At 42.8% G+C, this 16,288-nt stretch overlaps 1 protein-coding gene across 10 annotated transcripts in view; it reads right to left on the bottom strand.

Moving 5' to 3' along the window:
* Positions 1-16,288, bottom strand: part of NCAM1 (neural cell adhesion molecule 1) — a 216,359-nt gene that overhangs the window by 16,051 nt on the left and 184,020 nt on the right. For 9 of the 10 annotated variants that reach the window (XM_080983406.1, XM_080983408.1, XM_080983410.1 and 6 more), the window contains 2 exons: positions 11,246-11,370; positions 8,382-8,562 (listed from right to left, as the gene is read on the bottom strand). In XM_080983406.1, coding sequence (XP_080839532.1) covers positions 8,382-8,562; positions 11,246-11,370 — 306 coding nt within the window. Of the gene's footprint in view, positions 1-3,932; positions 4,470-8,381; positions 8,563-11,245; positions 11,371-16,288 lie in introns of those variants that run through there. The other variant, XM_080983407.1, reaches the window with a different exon arrangement.

Here is a 16,288-nt window from a genome sequence, read left to right as displayed (position 1 = left end):
TGACTTCTGTATGGCTGGAATGTATTCTACTGGACAAAGAGCCACATCCATTGCTCTACCCACCCCCCACTGCCATGTGGGTCTAACAGATCACAGGGCACAATCCATCACAAATATTTCTGGCGGAGCCCAACTGCCATTCATTTTCCTGTTCAGTGTAGCTGTGGCCAATCATGTCGCTGGACTGTTGGGAGGTGAGAAGATTTACTTATTGTCGAATTGTAGAGTTGAAAGGGACACTGTGGGTCATCTAGTTCAACTCCCTGCAATGCAGAAATCTCAACTAAAGCATTCGTGCCAGATGGCCATCCAACCTCTGCTTAAAAATCTGCAGTTAAGGAGAGTTCACCACGTATCAAGGGAGTCCATTCCACTGTTGAACAGCTCTTGAAAAGGTCTATGTGATACTTTTTTAAAGGCCCATTCTGCCCATGCCTGAATCTGCATAAGGAAGGCTGAAGTATTTATCCAACACTTCTCTCTGACTTTATATCCATCAATATGAAATGAGACACAGAAATCTCACTACTTCCCTTATGTGGCAAGTGGTCTGTGGTCCACCCTCCAAAGATTGATGTACGCCAAATCTGTGGGTACAGGAGGGTTCCCCACCTCCACAAGCCTTTTTGGACCCATCAGTCATAGTGAGCTGATAGTACTAAGCTACCTTTGAACCATGAAGGCAATTCAACCACAGTTGTAATGTGGAGCCGAGGCTGTAAGAATGGGGAAATATTCCAATTTAGCTTTCTCCCAGTTTCTCATTTTTCCAGCATTCTCAGTTTACCAAATGTCCACATCAATTTAGATTTTTTTCCTACAGGACCGTCACATGAAAATTCTGATGCATTTTTTGTGAGTATTTCTTCTAACATACACATTTTTGTATACAATTTCCCCTAATATACAGATTTTTGCAAGTAATTTCCCCTAACAGGATGTAGCTTTGTATGTTATTTTCATTAATATTTGCATGTTTGTGCACACCTTTTGGTTCGAAAACTGCATTGCAACATTTGGAGAAGTGTATTTGTGTTTCAGTTCATTCATTGGACTGAGAAGTATGGACTAGGTATTTGCCTTAAAATGCAAAATGAATGAACAATGTATCCCACATCCCTAAGAGTGTGTCAAAACTGGGTGAGACAGGTAATCACTGTGAGTTCACAATCCCTGGAGTGCCATGGTGGTGATGCAGAGGGAGGTAATGTTGTTGTGACAACACTATGGCTTCTGCAATACCCAAGATGGAATAAAGGGCTGTCGTACCACACTTGTCCTCAAATAGATTGTGTGCAGGGGGCGGGGAGGTGTAGTGTGTGTAAAATAGCAAGGACACTGTAGGTCACATGCACTTTGTAGCTGCACATCTGTGCATGCAGAAATTCAGAAAGTGATAAGGAACCTTTCCTCTTGGGCTTCCCATTCCCTCACCTCTCCAAGAAACATAGGTACAAGAAGAGAAGTCATGCAAATTGTTGCAGTGAAGACAACAACATTGTTTGTTTTCTTGGGGATGGAAGTAGAGTGCAGAAAAAGAAACCCCTTTGCAAAAAAAAAAAAAAAAAACCAACAAAAAACAAAACAAAAACCCCAGAACAAAAAAACCTCCCTGAATAAATCCAGCAGCTCTTTTTCGTCCATTTGGCTTGAGGGCCTTGAAACGTCCACTAAAATGCTAACAGACACACATGTATGCAGAGAACAAAATGTGTAAACATTTAAAACATTTCCTATGCTTAAGAATCATTGCTGTGTTAAGAGTGGATACATATGTTGACAGCTCCGAGTATATGGAATGGAGCAGCCTGCCAAGCCCCACTATGGAAAAGTGGCTTCTATTAGGACTTAGGGTTGTTCACACATGCAACCTTTGCTCAGAAATGCAGGCCAGGGTACGGTGCTGTCAGGAAAGCTCATCAGCTCAATGCAGTGCCAGGGATGTCCTGGCATACTTTGCCAGGGGTCATTCAGAAGGGATCAGCCTGGAACCTGTATTGAGCAACATTGACTGAGATGATTTCACAACATTCTACTGTGCTGGCAGCTTGAAAGTTCTCCTCTCCATTAGCAAGCTGAGACTGAACTGCCTGTGAATCCGAATCAACACTCCACTATCTGTCACTGTGAATTATTCTGACTTGTGAGCTAATTCCGAATGCGGATTTCCATTGCACAAATTCAACTGCAAACTCCATCTCAACTGACTCGCTATGGATTCCGAATCTCTGAATTTTGCTCAAAATATGACACAGACCTCACTCTATCAGTACCCCAACTCTTAGCTGGGCACTGAACGTTCATAGTTCGTCTTTTCACTTGAACTTTTCAAGCAGCATTTTGCAATCACCAAGCACAGCAGGTGCAAATAAAATGTGTGTTTCATGTATAGCTTTGCAAAATCATGGGTATCGGAACAATCTTGTGTATCATCTAAATTTAACCCTTGCTCTCAGACAGAATTATCTCATACCAAAAGCATTCCTGAATAGGAATGGTAAAAAATTCCACCTTTATCGGAATTTGAGCTGGATTCTTGGGTCCTCATTGGAATGGACCAATTTCTAGATCAAATCTGGAGGGAAGAGATGTCCCCAGGCTGCAGTAGGTCTCTCTCCACATCTTGAACAATCCCCAAGGCTGTGCTAAGACTTGGAAATTATTTCCAATTCCAATCCAGACCTTTTGACAAACTTCTAAAACAAACTAGAGTGGAACGACAGGGTTTCTCTCTCTCTTTCCCCCAAAGGTGAGCCTTCCTAACCTTCTGTTAATTAATTCCACTGACTAGGGGTGATGGAATTTCCATGTAATGCTGTGTGGGAAAAATCTGGTGGGCATGCATCCCTTTTGTTTTGTACTGACATATGAAAGAAGCTTTTAAAAGGTTATAATAAAGCACAAATAGCAATGAGCTGGACTCTAAATGGGAAATGTGCTATATGTGCCATATTATCTCCTATTAGCTAGAACTCATACGGTGAAGAATGTGGTGACAAAGGAGAACTATATCAGTTTGGTAGGTTATGTATTCCCAGCTAACCTTTGACTGTTGAAAGGGCAGAGAGCAGCTTCTTATGAACATCTCAGCACAGCAATGGAAACCTAGACCAAAATGGTCATACAAACTTGCACTGTAGAAAGCTGAACCAGCTGGTACTCAAATGACTTTGTCTGCCTGCCATTTGATGCTAAGGGACCCAACTCATGGTGAGCATGTTGGCAAGCACTGGGGGTGGGCATGAGCTAACCGTTTGAAATGGCCACCACACAGCCAGATATTCATTTAAAAAAAGAATGGAAACATGTAAAACTCCTAACAGTTCTGAACAAATGGCTGTGGCATCACAGTGAACGTCCTAAGGTCCTAATACAGAGATGTATTCCTTCTGTACTGAATGGCACCCGGGGCAAACTGGTTGTCTGAATACCTTACCTGAGGCTGTCATTCTGTACGGCACCATGAACTTTCTGAAATCATGTGTGTGTGAATAAGTGTGGTAGAGCCTTGGTAGTAGCAGAGTGGCCTGTGCCACTTCAGATTGCAAGATAGAGAAGCCATGTTTTGAATGCCCCCTCCTCATTTTTTAAAAAACTGTTCTGCAAGTTAAAAACAAGCTCAGAACTCTTATGAACTCACATGGCTGCATAGGTAGATTTGTTATTGCCACTGCAATATACTCAGAATGCTATGGACAGAGTTTGCAGGGCTCAGCCAAAATGCTCCACGAACCCACAGGCATCAGCTTACTGAACCAACTAGATTTTCGCAGGTTTTCTAATGAATGTAAGCTGCAATGTACCATCCTGAGTTGGACATGCTCAGGCAAAACTAGTTCCTAGGAACCCTTTTAACACATGACAAAAGCCTCATGGATAATCTACCCCAAGTAACTCCAGTCACATCAAGATGAGAAGTGTGCAACCATAAATTTTGGATGTTGCTTCTCATTATTTTATTCTTATTCTTCTTAGTTTGTTAAAAAAGATTCTGCTGAACTATTGGCAAGGATGAACAAACAGTGAAGTGTGAAAATGGCAACAAAGACCAGTATCAGAAACACTCTTCATTCTTTCCCCCCTTGTAATTTGAAAAGTTGTTTTTACATCCAGTGTTTGAAAACGGGGGAGGGAGGGAATCATGGTACAGGATGCACACACAAAACAGTAAAAATGCCCAATTTGAACCTTTTATCTCCCCCCCTCATTACAAAATAGCACATCTCTCCCCAAAAATAATGGATCTCTTGTGTTCTGCGTTTTATTTCCCGACCCTCAGAAGCAATCCTTGGAAATAAGGAATTTAATCTTGCTTTCAGGCCTCAGCGAGAAAACCAGGGTCTTCAAAAGCAAATATCTGTTTGATGCTGTTGTTGTTTGCAAAAGTTTCTAACAGAGCAGAAGCAGAGCTGCTGCAGAGATGAGCCACAAGACAAAGGGGGACGAGGCCGCTGGACATCCCAGGGTTGCTGCAGCCGCCACAAATGATTCCCAAGATGGGGTCAGAAAATGGTTGGGTGTTGTTGGTTTTTAAATCATCACCATCATCATCATTATTAAAACAAAAGATTGGGTGTATGTGAAGTGGATGTTTCCATTGGGGTCCAAAGTGACATGTATGATTGACAGACACAGGAAAGGAACAAGGGCGGGGAAGGGATACAGGGGGAAAAGAAAGAGAGAAAGAGAGAAAAATAGGTAAAAGAAAAAAAAAACATCATAAATATAGAAAAAACAATAAGAATTTAAAAGGCTTATTTAACTTAGTATAATTTTTAAAAAAAATGTCCAAAAGGTTAGAAAAACAGAGCAGCAGCGGCAGCAGCAATGGTAATGGTAAAGGTTTATATGGAAGCTGGCAGCGAGAAGAGGAATTTGGAGAGGATGGAGGGTTAGCGAGCAAATGAGACGGAAATCAACACTGTGACAGAGGATGCTTGGAGGACAAGGGAATGAGCTGGCAGTATTTGGCAAAGGAACACTTTCCAATGGGGATTTTCAATGCAAGAATAAACAAGCCCACTTCTACCTAATGCCCAGCCTGCCCAAGAAACTCGCCTCAACTTTGGGAATTGCCTCTGCCTTTCTAATTGTCCTTGGGTAGAACTCCATAAGCAGCTGCCCCAGGGAATCCTTGCTGGCAATAAAAACACCCACAACATCCAGAAATACTGGGGAAGAGATTGCAGCTTGTCTCCTAATAACCACTTGGGTCTCCCAAGAGAGGCACGTCTCAGACCTTATCTGGACTACAAACTTCTAACAAGTCAGCTGCTCCCATTTAAGAATACAGAATGTGGCCGACAGTACGTGCTGTTGGCATAGAGATTGGGACCTGGGGGTTACCAAGCTGGAGGATGGGCACCACTAACAAGGAGGGAGTTGAATCAAAGCAGCCTTTGCCAATTTGGTGCCCTCCAGGAGTTTTAGGGTATAACTCCCATTAGTCCCAGCCAGAATTGCCATGCTTTCCCCAACCCCTCACCTCACTGCCAGCCCTGGACTTCCTTCCCCTTGTGCCAATTGTGTCGGCATAATGTTGACTACAAATCCTTTGGACAGAGAATGGTCTTGCCACATTCTGTATAGCACCTTCTACACCACACCAGAGCTAAATAAACCACACAACGGCAGCAGTGCCTCACACGCCATTAAAGGGAAGAAGAGTCCAGTCTTCTCTGGTCCCTCCCAGCTGATAATTTCTTGTGCACCTCTGCTAACCCTAAGGGCTACCAACTGCTTTTCACCCCTGTTTTGTAAACTGTCACATTTTCCATTTGAACTTAAAACAGGTTATAAAATGGAGCTGAAATGGATTTTTTATTTTTTGCAAAATTTTGAAAGAATTTTCCAGCCAGAAAGCCAAATGCTTAAATTTTAGACTTGAACTTTGAAATTTGGCTGCCAGTTCTGTGACTCAGTTTTATGGCGTTAATGCCAAATCTCAACCAGCCAATTCAATTCCCTTTTAAATACCATTTTTCTTTTTCTTTTAGTGATCTGGATCCAACAATAATTTGGAATGTTTGGGGGCTGGGGTGGGGAAGGGGAAGTCAAACCAGGAAGATATAAATTCAAATTCTTGGAAAGAAATTTGAATTGGAAAACGCGCTTGAGAACCAAACACCACCACTGCCCTACCCCAGAATTTGTTACAGCTCTGGCCATGAAATTTGTCCTTCAAAGAGTTGATGGTGTGGAACATTAGAGATGCTGGTGTGGCAAACGAGAACATCAGTCAGTTTAGTATGTTACTGAGTGTCTTTGCTTAGTTAGGCATAATCTTTAGGTGGCAAATGACATTGTGTCCACCTCAACCCTTCCGAAAGTAAGAGGAGAAAAGGCAAAATGCAAAGATTACCACAAAGCCCAAGTAAAGCCTTCTTCTCCAAGGTGTCTCCATTACCCTTACCCAAAAATGGAGCTATATGCATGGAGGCACAGGGCTTGCCATGAACAGGGAGTGAAGTCTTTAGCCTTCTCTCTAGTTTGTTGCTCATCAAGTTGATGAGTAAAATACACCACAAAAAATGGGTGAAACATCACTGATAGGCAAAAAAGAGTAAATATAGATGTATTCCAGGCACAATGGGATTTATTTGTGGGTGGGGAATCCTCCTTGGGGACATGCTTCTAGCAGCAGTTGTTAAATTCAAGGGATACTGCAGTGATTCTAGTATCCCTTGCACTTGCCTGCTGCAGACATGTGTCCCTCCAGAAGGATTCTGCACCCCCAAAATATGTCAGGCCTAGTATAAATCTATTTCTAGCTCCTAAAATGTTTTCCTCTTTTGCCCGTTACCTTCATGAGCCAACACAAAATGGATTAAGCAAACGAAGCCAAATATAAACATGGTCTTAATTTGCGTCATGAGGTTCAGTTCTTCTTGGCACAATGTGTGATTAAGCTGCCTTGGCAAGAAATGTTGAATTTTAATTTTTTTCTTATTACCAAGTATAGAAAGCTTAGGCTAAGAGGTGTGTGGCAAGTGAATGAGTGGTTTTCCTCATTCTGCTCTGAGTCCACAGCTCACTACATTACTTTCCAAATAACAGCAGCATGTTGCAACGTGATTTCATAGCCCAACATTCAGGCAGCTGCTCTGCCTGTGGACTCGGTGTTCTGCATTTGCTGTGCAATCAATATCTCAATGTGCCAAAACAGTTATTTTTGAGATGCTATTTGTTCAAGGTCTAAAATAGCAAGAGTTCTGTAGAGGTGAACAATTTCATGGTCACAATGGTACTTAATATCAAGTGTCACCAGAGTTTTTGCTAATCCCTAAGCTTGGTTTTGCCTGTGGTTGACATTTTAAGAAGGGGTGGTTAACCTGCGACTTTAGAAATGTTAAGATTCCATCAGCCCCAGCTAGTGTGGCCAATAGGAAAGGATAGGAGTTATAATCCAGTAACATCTGGGGGAGGGGGCACAGGTTAACCACCCCGGCCAAGGCCTTCTTCAGCTGCTCCAAAGCTGCTAAGTTTTCCTCCAGGCATTACTAGCTTGATATATGGTATGCATTAGAAAGATTGAGTTACGCTTTTGATTTTTAATAATACCATGAAGTGCCTAATTTGCTACAGTTCTTCTGTGGTTTCTCATTTGTGTAAATATACCTCTGTGTGGTAAAAATCAAGCTAGAAAGCTTTCTTTGAATATTAAGGTTGCATCTCCTTTGGATATATTTTGGGAAATAGCCAATATGAAAGAAAGCAAAAAATCGCATGTGAGAACTAAGAAGGAGAGAAGCTCACACTTCTTGAGCATCTCATCTGCTTAAGCTTCAACGCCAGAGATGCTCCTGTGGTATGAAGGGGTGAAAAATCCACAGGTACATTTGAACGACAGTCCCTGCTGATGTTGGTCCTCCTCATGTTGCTGCAACTCCAGCTTCCATCAGACTTAGCCAGCATGGCCAGTGGGCATGGATCATGGGTGTTGTAGCCCAGCAACATCTGAAGGTTTACAAGTCCCCCAGGCCTGCTTCACAGCACTGGCCATTGGAGGAAAGGAGAAGCACATCGCCAGAAACAATGGCACGGGACCTGGATTATGCCCTTTGCCTTGACGATGGGTTTGAAGATTCTCACCTGAGTGCCATGAGTTACAAAGAACAACCACTTCATGGACTTGGCGGGCAGGGGAAATGGTTAAACCAGTTGGACTGTACTATGGATCGACCTATCGTGTTTGGTATGTCCAAGGCTGAGTAATAAAGCTTTAGATGGGTAACCGGTTATGAGAATGGCTGTAAGCAAGCAAGTTGCTGAGGATTTTGGTGTTTTTTGGTTTTTAAAAAACTCAAGCACATTAAAGGATGTGGCGCTGTTGCATTAATTCCAAGCAGAAAACAATGGCGGGAAGCTGGTTGCTGCCATACCTGGGATGATGGTTGGCTGCGCTGAAGTCCTGAAGGCATAATGCGCAGGCTTGGATTTCCCTTGCTGGTTCTCTGCAATCACATAGACCTCGTATTCAGCGTTCCAGTCCAGAGCCTTGAGTATGACATGGTCACTGCTTGAAGGAAGACGCATCTCAGGTTTCCATTCAGCAGAATGCTTCTGTGGAAATGCAGCGTGGGTTGCGGGAATGGATAGAAAAGGCAGGGAGGGCAGTTTAGCAGTGAGCTGTTGTTTAGACAAGGCTATGATTTCTGAACACGCATGAACATCTAGATCCAGACAAACGGTTTCTCTCCTCCTTGCCTCTCTGCCCTAAAGTAATGCCTTTGGCACAAAAGTGGTAGGAATAAAAGGAGCCTAGGAAGATGCCTTATAGCTTCTGACTGGCCGAAAAACGATTCTGTCTTTTTTAGCGGGGAGAGGGTCTTTTTACCACTTTCCATCAAATAACGAGAAAAGAAAGTATGTCTAAAAGTCACAAAAGGGGAAATAAAATTGTGCTGAAATTTTCACAGGTGGTGTGCTGGCTTTGTCTTGTGCTTACCTCCCTTTTGAGGTGGCAGAGGAGTTTTGTGGTCGCCTTTCTTTCAGGGTATAAGTCACTGCTCTAGGGGTCTGCATTCTACAGCCCCCTCGGGTACCTATACTTTCTGAAAACCCACAACGTTCTTGGCAGTGTTCTCCTGTAAGCACAGGAAAATGGGGAGCATAGCTGTCAACCTTTCCCTTTTTAAAAGGGAAATTCCCTTATTCCGAATAGGATTCCTCACAAGAAAAGGGAAAAGTTGACAGCTATGATGGGGAGGCATCTCCCCATCCCACGTATCATGAACCACTGGCAGTCAAGGAGGCTACAGAACACTGGAGAAATGTTTAATTGGAATAAGAAGAAAAAACACCACCTTAAGCCACTTTGAAAAGACAAGGTAAGCTCAACCCTGCACTCACTGAAAGCCTGCTGCACTCAATGAAGTGCAATGGTGGGATGTTTGCCAGCAGAAAGTTCCAAAATGATCCAAGGCTGGGGAAGAGGTGGGGTTGAGCCTGGCTGAGGTTCGGCTGGATCCAAAGCCAGTCTCACTCATGGCAGGCGACTGTATCAGGCTTGACCTGGACCTGATTGCTGTGTCATATTGCAGATGGTGCAGGGATCAGGCCTGGCCATCCTGCCTTTTCCCCACCACACAGAAAAATATAAGCATAAATACATTAGACTGTAAACGGAGTTGTACAACACATACCAACAACCAACTTATGTCGTGGGCTGGTTGGACACATAGGTATAATGGGAGGAATCAGCTGGGGAACCACCAAGGGAAGAAGGCTCAGAGCCTGGGGTGAGACAACAATGGGTGGTCAGAGGGAGAAGACTGGGAAGAGGTAACAGGGTTTAGTGAGCTGAGAGCTGGTGGCAGAGAGAAGTCCAGAATCAGAGGCAGAAAATGTAGCAGGAGAGTGGTAGGAGAGAGGCTAAAACAGGCATAGGCAAACTCGGCCCTCCAGATGTTTTGAGACTACAATTCCCATCATCCCTGACAACTGGTCCTATTAGCTAGGGATGATGGGATTTGTAGTCTGGAGGGCCGGATTTGCCTATGCCTGGGCTAAGAGATAGACATGAGTCAGGGCTGGTGCAGAGCCATGGGTGTCTCCTCCTCCTGCTGCTGCAACAAGCTCCCTTCCCTGCTTGCCTCCCAGAACCAGAAGAGGCATGAAAACGGCGAAGGAGAGGCTGGCTGCACGCAGGTGCAGTTTCTGAGTGCTTGGGAAAAGCCCCGGAGAGGAGGGGACAGACAGCTGTGAGGAGGTGGGGACGTTCAGTCTCGGCAACTGCGTTTCTCAGAGTAAGACCACCAGGAATGAGCTGCTGTGCTCATTAGGCCTAACACTCAACCAAGTCTTCAGAGATCGTATTTCTGCTAATAAAGAGTTAACCCCAGCTTTGAGCTGTGTCATTACTGTCACTCCTGTGATGCCATAACAGCAACAGAAATCTTTGGCTACTTCCTCTTATAAAACACCTAATAAATAAAAAACCCTCTAAAATATAAAATAACATAAAATTATCAATAACATACAGATACCATTAGCAAAATGTTAAAAACAGGTGCATGTAAGTGAATTTTATGCCTGGCAGGCATGCTGAAATGAAACAGTTTTTAGCAGGCATATGCAATAGTATAGTGAGGGTGCCTGCCTAAAGTTAATAGGCAGGGAATTCCAAAGCAAAGGTGCTGCTACACTGAAAGGTCAACTCTCCAAAGAATCCGAATGGACATTATATGGTCCTCGTAGAAGTGCAAGTAGTTCCCCAGATCAAAGCAGCCGATTAGGCACATATGGGGTAAAGCAACCCTTCAAATAGCAGGGCCCCAAGCTGTTAGAGGTAGCCAAATTGGTGCCCAGGCCCCCAAAATGGAGAGAGCTACAGCTCCCATTATCCCAGAAGATTGGCCACGTTTGCTGGGGCTGATGGGATTTCTAGTCCACAACATCTGGAAGGCACCATGTTGGCTAGGCCTTGGGTCAGAAGAACCAAGGAAATAACTTTTAATTGAATAAAGATGTGTCCTGGATTAGCTTAGAAGCAAGATTTTTGTTCTAAAACAATGCTGTTTTTAACACAAGTATTTCTAAAGACTGCAGGTAGCAAGTGCCTCCTAAGACACACGTGTGTGTCATCTAAAAGCAAAAGGCTGCTTCAGAATGATATGCAAACTTATACAAATTTAGATTGACTGAAGTCATAGTGAATGAAAAATGTTTTTAATCACTTGACAGCCCAGGAAACAATTCATAAAACACTACGCAGGGCTTGCCCAGATGCCAGTGTCTTACTTACAACTCTGTATTTGATGAGATAGTGCCGAATGGGGGAGCCTCCATCATCTTGCTTGATGAGATTCACTTTAAAGGAGTTTCCATCTTCTCCCATCTGGCCTTCCAGCTTGGGTGCGCTGGGCTCACCTGCAAAAAATGGTACATTTCACATTTAACATCCTGTCAAGGATAAATGATTGGCTCAACTAACTACTGAAAGCATAAATGAAATCCCACAAGCATGAAATTCAAAATGGTTGCAGCTGTACAGCACACATTTCTTGTGTTCCTTCTGGGAGGACTTGCAGATTCAGAGTGCAGAATGCCAAACGTCTAAGTACTAACATGCTTAAATGCTTTCAACGAGGATTCCATATAGATTTAGAACCTATGGGGAACTTATCCCAGATTCTTTGACTCTTTTGGAAGGCAGTCGCAAGCAGTTAGGTAGCTGCAGAACTGTCCTTCTTACCTAGTCACCATGATGGGCAGATCTTTTAGCACTCCAATTGGCCTACTTAACCATCCTGGATTTTTTTTTCAGCTTAACTACCTCATCATTTAAACAGCCTTGTCTTTTATTGCTGTTTATTTATTTACACTATTTATGAATCACTTTCCCAGCTTCTATAAGCACATGAAGTGATGTATGAAAATCCTATCCCAGATTGTGGCCATCCTTTGCTAGGATAACATTGTACTCTGCAAAATAGGAGGTCCTATCTGTTAATTTCAGTTTCGCTGTTTCTCATTTTTCTAGTCTTCCGTTCAGTTCGCCACATCAGTTTGTAACTTTTTAAAAAACAACAACAAAGGCCTCATGAAAGTTCATCAGCATTTTAGTGCAAATTTGTAATATACACATTTCTGTATGCAGTTTTGCTGAATATACATTGTACAACAGTTCCCCCTAATATAATGCATTATAAATGCTATTTTCACTAATATATGCATTACTACGCACCCTTTACCCTAGTATATACATTTTGTACACATTACTTAGCCAGAGAAGTGCATTGCAAAATTTGAAGATGTGAAAATTTTGAAGGATGCCTGTGCATTGCTTTTCATGCTATTTTGGGAAGGTCATATTAGGTAGGTTTGCTTTTAAATGCGAATGAACCAAAGTCTCCCCATTCCTACTGCAAATTATCTCTCCTTGACTGACTCTCCTGGATTCTTGCCCACAGCTGCTTACTCATTAGAACTAACAAAAAGGAACAGAGCTACCTGACCCAACCAGGACTTGTTATCTGCCGTGTTCTTAACAGTCGTGCTCTCTCTCCCTCTCATCTGAAGAAGTGTTGTATCTGAAGAAGTGTGTATGCACACCAAAGCTTATACCCAGAACAAACTTACAGTAGTTGGTCTCTAAGGTACCACTGGACAATTTTTTAATTTATTTCTACTGAGTCAGACCAACACAGCTACCTACTCATCCCACAATTTCTTCCATTTGGTCTGTGACTTCTAGGCACAGGTTCAAGAGGGCTGGGGGTTTTTTAACCTGACACTTTCCCCAGGAAAACTTACTATTTACCTCTAAATCAGAGCAAACACCAATCCACAGAAAAGCTGATTGATGTTTGCTCCAATTCAGCTGTGAACAGCTTGCTTTCCCAGGGAAAGTGATGGGACAAAAGAAAAAAAACTCTTGGATCCATACCTAGAAGCCATGGAACTGTGGATGAGCCTTTACAAACACAAACACAAACACAAACACAAACACACACACAAACACAAACACAAACACACACACAGAGCCTTCAGCCTGCTGTCTTCTTTTGGCTTTACAATATGGGCTCATCTACACGACCAACAAATAATAAAACAAGACTTGATTATAACATATGGGGAAAATGATATGTCCCATAAGTTTGATTATATGAAGGCTACAAAAGTGAGCATACAGGCAATGAGATTCTGACAACTCCAAATATTTAAAAGAATGTCAGAAAAAAGGGCCAAGGGTTCCATCCTGCCCTCTGTTGCTGCTGCTGCTGTTTTCTCCCTCTCACATCACACTAGAATTCAGAATCTTTCAATGAAGCCAATGAGCAACAGACTCGGGGCAGACAAAAAGCTATTGCTGTCATCTTCCAGCTTGCGACTTCCCACTAGGGCAGTTGGATTGACACCATGGGAAGCAAGATGCTGGGCTACATGGATCTTTGGCCTGATTCAGCAGGGTTGTTCTCAGGTTAATATAAGAAGGCAAAACACAGTAAATTATCAAAAGGTAGCTTCAATCTGGTTATAGTTATGGAGGGTCATTTCGATTAAGCATTAAGAGAAAGGTCCCCATGATACAAAAACATTTCCCTTACATCATGGGTGTGGCCAACTCAAAGAATGAAGGAGACTATGGAGCTCTCTATTCTAGAGTTGCTACTAAATGCCTTCCCCAGCTTAAGGTGTATTAGGGGATTTGGATGTCGGAAGATTGTCAAGGCAACAGGGTTTTGATTAAAGCCTGGGAATTTCCTGGGGGCTCAGCACATCCCTAACATTCACTGCCTCTGAAAACAAATAAGCAGATGGCTTGGGCCCTCAAAGTACCATGTACCTAAAGGTGCAAAGTGGAAGGTGGTCATTTCTCTCCTGGTACCAAACAAACGTGATGCCAATATTTGCAGGTTTTGCACAGAAGGAAGCCAATAACAAGGCATGTATTGCCTTATATCATCTTTTGCCTTTAAAATGTCCTTGCCCTTCCTTCCTTCCTAACTTAAATATCCATGTTCTGGGGAGCACGGGCACTACAGCAGCAACAAATCAATCATGCTTCCATTAAGAGGCAAACGGCCTGAGCAAATGACAGGCACCCTCCCCCCTCCCTTGGTTACTTCCAGTGCCCTTTCTCCCTCATTTCCCCTTAGTGCCATTCTTGCCACCTGTCATGCTGACTGTGCCACGGGGGAGGAGGGGGAGGAAGGTGAAATCCATAATTGACTGAGAGGCTCCCGCAATCCATCTTTTCTGTGGGAACTGATTTGTGCTCCCCCTTCTTTGGAAGACAACTTGCTCTGACATGGATTTTGGTCCTTTGACAGCCACTGAGTAAGCAAATGACAGTAACAGAAGGGTGAGTGAATAGGCTGCTTTCTTTGGGCAGTGTTATTGATCTGTTTCCCAGGAGGTGATGAACAATTAATCCTTTACCTGCTTAACAGGATCAAAGGCTTCGCCCTCAATAACCTTTCTTGGGATCTCAGAATTCACCCAGAGACTCTTTATAGATTAGGGTCCAGAGACTAGTTAACAAACTGGTACTGTACTAGGGTGTAAATCCAGGCCAGTTTGAAGTTACTTTTGACATGGCTTACACATAAAAACCTTTCAGGTGGATCATGTCTTTTGCCTTTGGTCAACTGCAGGACATTTGCCAAGCATCTGACCCCAATGGCCAATACCCTTCTGTTAGTTCCAAGAGTCTCGTATTTAAGTCAATGCCACAATAAGGTCCAACCGCTGAGAACAGATACATCCTCCACTAATTTGTATAGTCCTTCTTTGAAGGCTGAAGACAAATTCTTGAAGGATAATCCTATTGAGAACAGACTGGCATGGTAGTTGAATACAGCCTCCATATTCAAAGGCAGAATACCTCTGAAGACCAAGACTTCCCAGAACTTCCTTTTCTACTCTCCGTGGTATTTTCAGGGGAAAGAAGCATTTTGATTCTATTCAGAATGTGGGAACAGAACTTCCCTCATTCTCAATCTGAAGAAAATTCTACTGGCTGAGCAAGAAGGGGATCAATTGATGTAGTTATAACAAAGATGTTGCTGAGTTTTTGCTCAAGTGCAACGCAGAAAGCATAGGGCTCCTTGGATAAAGAGACTGCTTCATCTTCAGATACAGGTTTGCTGATGGCGGAAAAAGTAAACAAGGACACTCAGGAAATTCTGGGGAACCAATGACAATAAGAAGTACTTCATTTCTACTACACTGCAGAACCAAAAGAAATAAAGAAAGGAAAAGTGGCCAATAAATGTTTCTCTCTACCCTCCCCCACCCCACCAGCATACTAGCACTCAGCCAACGAAGCAGTCAGTATGTGGAGAAACTTAATCTATAAAACTATAATCTACCTATGAAACCCATTGAGACAGAATGCTGTGGTGGCCAATAGTGCAGGATCTTAAAAAAGGATTAAGAGAAATTCACAAGGAGAGGGCCTAGCAACATATTTAGGGGTAGATACTAGGGACCAAGATCTGACTGAAGTTTGGTCTGATCCAGTTGGTCAATTAATGGGCTTTCACCTGACAAAGAAATTTGACAAATCAGTTTCGCAGCAGCCCTGATGCTGTTTGTTTAGGGCAAGTGTGGAGCCCACGTGTCTTTTTCTTTCTTTTTTAATAAATGCAAAATTCCTTAGAACTATCTGTAGCAGAGAGGTGGAACACTTTTGCTGGTTATAACTGCATCACTATTATTATTATTATTATTATTATTATTATTATTATTATTTTAAATAACTTTTGTCGTGTTTAATTTCTCACTAGCCAAACACCAAATCAGTCCTAACTCTGTAGAGACAGCTGAAGTGTTCAGAGAGAGAGAGAGAGAATATCCTCCAGCATTAATGCATTCTGGAGCATAACCTAGCAAAAATGGTTTGATTAGGAAGTGTCCTAATTCATCCCTCAGGGTGCATGTATGCATTCTTCAGAAAAAAGAAAGGTAAAAAAACAAAACACCCTGCTCTCCCCACCCCTCATTCCGATAATGATTGGCGAGCAGAAGCAGCAGTGAGGTCTTGTATGATTAAAGCTCTGGTGCTTTTAGTGAAGTGTGCCTTGTATATATTTCCAATTCCATTAGGGTGCCTTATCAGGAATAATGGGAAATAAATTACCGCTGTCAAAATAAATGAACAAAAAAAATTACTATGTGATGCATTCCCCCTAGTTCCTCTTATTATTCATGGCCCCAAGTGTAATCTGTACTGGGTCACGTCCAAACTCATAGGTTGGGCTTTCTCGGCACAGATGATGCCATGCCAGTCTTTGGGAACAATCTGACTGGAGAGCCCTTCACTTCAAAGGAGGCTGTGCAG

The sequence above is a fragment of the Podarcis pityusensis genome (genome assembly GCF_964106645.2).
Source record: "Podarcis pityusensis genome assembly, chromosome: 15".
In the NCBI taxonomy this organism is placed as follows: domain Eukaryota; kingdom Metazoa; phylum Chordata; class Lepidosauria; order Squamata; family Lacertidae; genus Podarcis; species Podarcis pityusensis.
The sequence above is the reverse complement of the archived record's forward strand: the minus strand, read 5'-3'. Positions and strand labels throughout refer to the sequence as shown.